At 60.6% G+C, this 3,732-nt stretch overlaps 1 protein-coding gene across 1 annotated transcript; it reads right to left on the reverse strand.

The window, feature by feature from the left end:
* Positions 1 to 2,446: 2,446 nt before the first annotated feature.
* GPR20 (G protein-coupled receptor 20) lies at positions 2,447 to 3,529 on the reverse strand. Its single transcript, XM_060035319.1, has one exon. It carries the CDS (start codon positions 3,527 to 3,529, stop codon positions 2,447 to 2,449), a length of 1,083 nt encoding a protein of 360 aa, XP_059891302.1.
* Between the last annotated feature and the right edge of the window lie 203 nt (positions 3,530 to 3,732).

The raw sequence follows: 3,732 nt of genomic DNA on the forward strand, positions 1-3,732 counted from the left end.
CTGGATGGTGGGATTTCACATGTGGGATGAGGGGAGGGGGCTTGGCCACCCTGGATCTGGATCCCAGTTCTGCGCTGGGCTCTTACTTCCATGAATGGTGGGGACTAACGAGACACTGGGTGTGAAGCAGGGCCAGACAGACCTGGGACCCAGCAGGCGCCCAGTCAGTGTGTGCCGAGACCCACGCTGGCCCACCTACCTGAGACCGGCCTCCTCCTTGAGGAAGGGATTGTTCCAGAAGCATTGCAACCCCTCCACCCCCAAGCACAGCCGTCAGCTCAAGTCAGCCACTCGCTCTTTAGTATAAATTAGAGTGAGAACCTGGGATAGAATCAGGGCTGCTGACCCTGGAGGAAAGCCCACAGGTGGTGCTGGGCTGGGACAAACACCTCACACTAACTTTCCCTCCTCTGCTGTGTGACGGCCCAGGTGCCGGCTTGCAGGCCGGGGAGAGACAAAGCTCTGTCAGAGCCTCCCCGCCTGAAAACCCACCATAAGTGCCACTCCCTGGGGTCAGCATCGCTGTCACCGTGGGCTTCTTGGCACAGACAACCCACTCCCGCACCCTCCTTTCCCGAGAGCCAGGCCCCTCCTCTGTTCCATGGAGCTCTGGGCCCCTCTCTGAGCTGGGAGGTGGGGGGAGGCTGCATACTGTGCCCGGCACCCAGTCAAGGCCAAGGATGGTGGTCCTGATGCTGACAACCACGCCCCTTGCTTCTTGAGCACCGGGCCCAGGAGGCAACCCTGGGTCCAGCTCCCCCACCACTTCACTGAGCAGGGCTTGGACTCCCCCGGGTGCCAGCATCTCCCACCTTGGCCACCCCACAAGGTCCTAGGGCCAAAGGAGCCACCCCCACTGGGCTCCAGCAGACAGTACTGGTCTTGCAGTACCTGGGTACTCTATGACCCTGGCAAGCTCCTTTCCCTCTTTGAGCCTCAGTTTCCTCGTCTGTAATATGGGGATATAAATGGCCTTTCTGCCTCCCATCCAGGCCTTGCACTAGGGCCCTGAACTCGGGGCCAGGATACTCTGCCTGGAGCCGCCGAGCATGTAGGACTATTATTTTCTTTGGCTGTACCGTGTGGCATGTGGGATCTTAGTTTCCTGACCAGGGATCGAGCTCATGTCCCCTGCGGAGTCTTAACCACTGGACCACCAGGGAAGTCCCATGTAGGACACTTCTTTGCAGACAAAGGGCAAACATGGGGCCCAGATTCCATCTCACCAGTTTCAGTGGTGGTGGCCACGTGAGAGGGTGGAGCCTGGTGGCTAGAGGTGCCTGGGACGCCCAGAGCTCCTCTCTCACAACAGGCGTCCTCCCCCCATACAGCAGTCTAGAGAGGGCTCATGGGAGCTTGAACATTCGACTAGAAGGCATGCAGAGGCTATCCTGGAGTCCAGCTCAGAGGAGGCAACCAGAGGCCCAAGCCAGAGAAATGATCCCTCCCCAGGAAAGGCAGGGAAGCATGATGAGCCAGGTGAGAGGGAGAACGAAGGGTTCTGAGTGTGGGGAGACGGTGGCCTTAGGCCAGCAGGCCTGGGTTCCAGTCTCTGTGTCTTTGCCCTTGGTCTCTCATCCATAGGATGGGCTGTGAGCCTACTGCCTTCCTGGGCCAGCGGGCAGGGTCCTCCAAGATGGTTCCTATAGTGGAGGGCTTTGGGAAGATTTGAGTGGTCTCCATGGGGCAGGCAAGGGGATGTTGGAGGAGGTGGGGCTGAGCTGTGATTGGCCATCTCCCACTCATGGCACCTGTATGTGCCGCTCAGCCTCCCCCTCATGGCTGGTGGGTGGAAAACAGTCTCCCCTTTGTAGGGTAGTGTCTGGTTTGAGTGTCAGCCCAGGTAGCACAGTACTCACAGCAAAGCACCCCACGGTGTCAGGCTGTCTTCCTGTGTGATTTATGGATGCCTCAAATGGAGGCCCTGCAGACGTGAACCCTTCACGTCCGCTCACATAACATTTGTGTCCTCTAACACTTCCTTTCTGTTCCTGTTCTTCTCTCTTTGTGGGGGAGGGAGAAAAAGGGGGAGGGGTGGGGAGGGAACCCCTTCAGGTTATCTTTTTAACCCTCTTTGAAATTCCCAGTATCTAAAACATCTTTGTCCATGTTTCTCAGGGACCCCTTCTAGAGGTTGAATGGTCCAAGTGAGAAGCAGCTCCTGGCTACCCCTCTGAGTTTTCAATGGACACAATATTTACCTTAGGGATGGCAAATTATCAGCATTCAGATCACCACATCCTGTCTAGAGCCCATGGCAGACATTGCTAATCAATCACAGCACAGTGGCCTTAGACACTTCCTCCACGCAGTGCACTGGGCAGCCATCACCAATTGATCAGGTGAACCCAATTTGCCATCCGAGTAGAGCAGATATCTGTGCTGTCCCCGACCTGGCGTGTCCAGTCCAGCCCTGACCTTTGGCCCCCTTGCAAAGTCCTACCAACTAAGCCTCAGGCCCGTTAGCCAGGGCCTGCGTGAGGGCTCGAGGTCTGGCGCCGAGGATGTGACGGTGAGCCGAGTTCTTGGAGCTCTTGCGCGTGCTGACCACGTTGCAGCCGTTGGGCTCGCACCCCGCTCCATGCTGGTGGAAGAGGCCACGGACGGTGGTCTGGAAGCTGCTGGTGACGAAGCAGTAGACGATGGGGTCCATGCAGCTGTTGAGGCTGCTGAGGGTCACTGCCACATGATAGACCACGAGGCTGGTGTGGTGCGGCACGTCGGGCCACAGCGCCACAGCCACCTGGCGGGCATGGAAGGGCGTGAAGCAGACGAGGAAGATGACGAGCACGGTGAGCAGCAGCTGCATGGCCCGCATGCGGCGCTGGCGGCCCTGGCGCAGCAGGCCCGGCCGTGACAGCGCACACATGATGCGGCCGGTGAATATGCTAATGACCAGCAGTGGCAGCAGGAACTCCAGGACGGTCAGTGCAAAGACGCGGCAGCAGGGCCCGCCGGTGGCCGTCACGCCCAGCACGGACAGGGTCACGGCGCCGGCGGCCAGCCACACGAAGGCGCACACGGCTCTGGCGCAGGCAGGCTGGCGCCAGCGGCGGCCACCATCGGGCTGCACGATGGCCAGGTAGCGGTCCACGCAGATGCAGGTGAGGAAGAGGATGGAGCAGTGCATGTTGAGGAAGTAGCCAAAGACGTGCGGGAGGGCGCAGCGCAGGCAGCCGCGGGTGCCGTAGAAGACAGCAAAGCGCGTGGGCAGGGACAGGCCCACCAGCAGGTCAGTCACCACCAGGTTGATGGTGTAGATGACCGACGGCGTCCTGGCCTGGGTGCGGCAGCCGAAGACGTACAGCGCCAGCCCGTTGAGCACCAGGCCCACCAGGAAGATGACGCCATGCACGGCCATCAGCGCCAGCCACAGGCCTGGGAAGGCGGCGTGCAGCTCCCCGTCCAGCACAGCAAACAGGTGGAACAGGGGCATCTCCGGCATGCTGACATTGGTCCACGCTGCCGCTGCCGCTGTGGCATTGGGGGCAGCCACGGCCGAGGGCCCTGCGGAAGACGCGGAGGGCATGACAGCAGCCAGCGCACGCCCGGGGCCTGGAAGGAAGGAGACCGGGTTACCCTGGGGTTATTGGAGCCCTGCCCCGAGGCTGGACCTCACCTGGCTCGTCTGCCCACCCAGCACCCCAACATTCCCACCTTTGTGCCTCTGCCTGGCCTGGCCCTGGCACTTGCCAGCATGCAGCTCCAGCAGAATGCCAGTGCTGTGCACCT

This window comes from Delphinus delphis, chromosome 17, assembly GCF_949987515.2.
Source record: "Delphinus delphis chromosome 17, mDelDel1.2, whole genome shotgun sequence".
Taxonomy (NCBI): domain Eukaryota; kingdom Metazoa; phylum Chordata; class Mammalia; order Artiodactyla; family Delphinidae; genus Delphinus; species Delphinus delphis.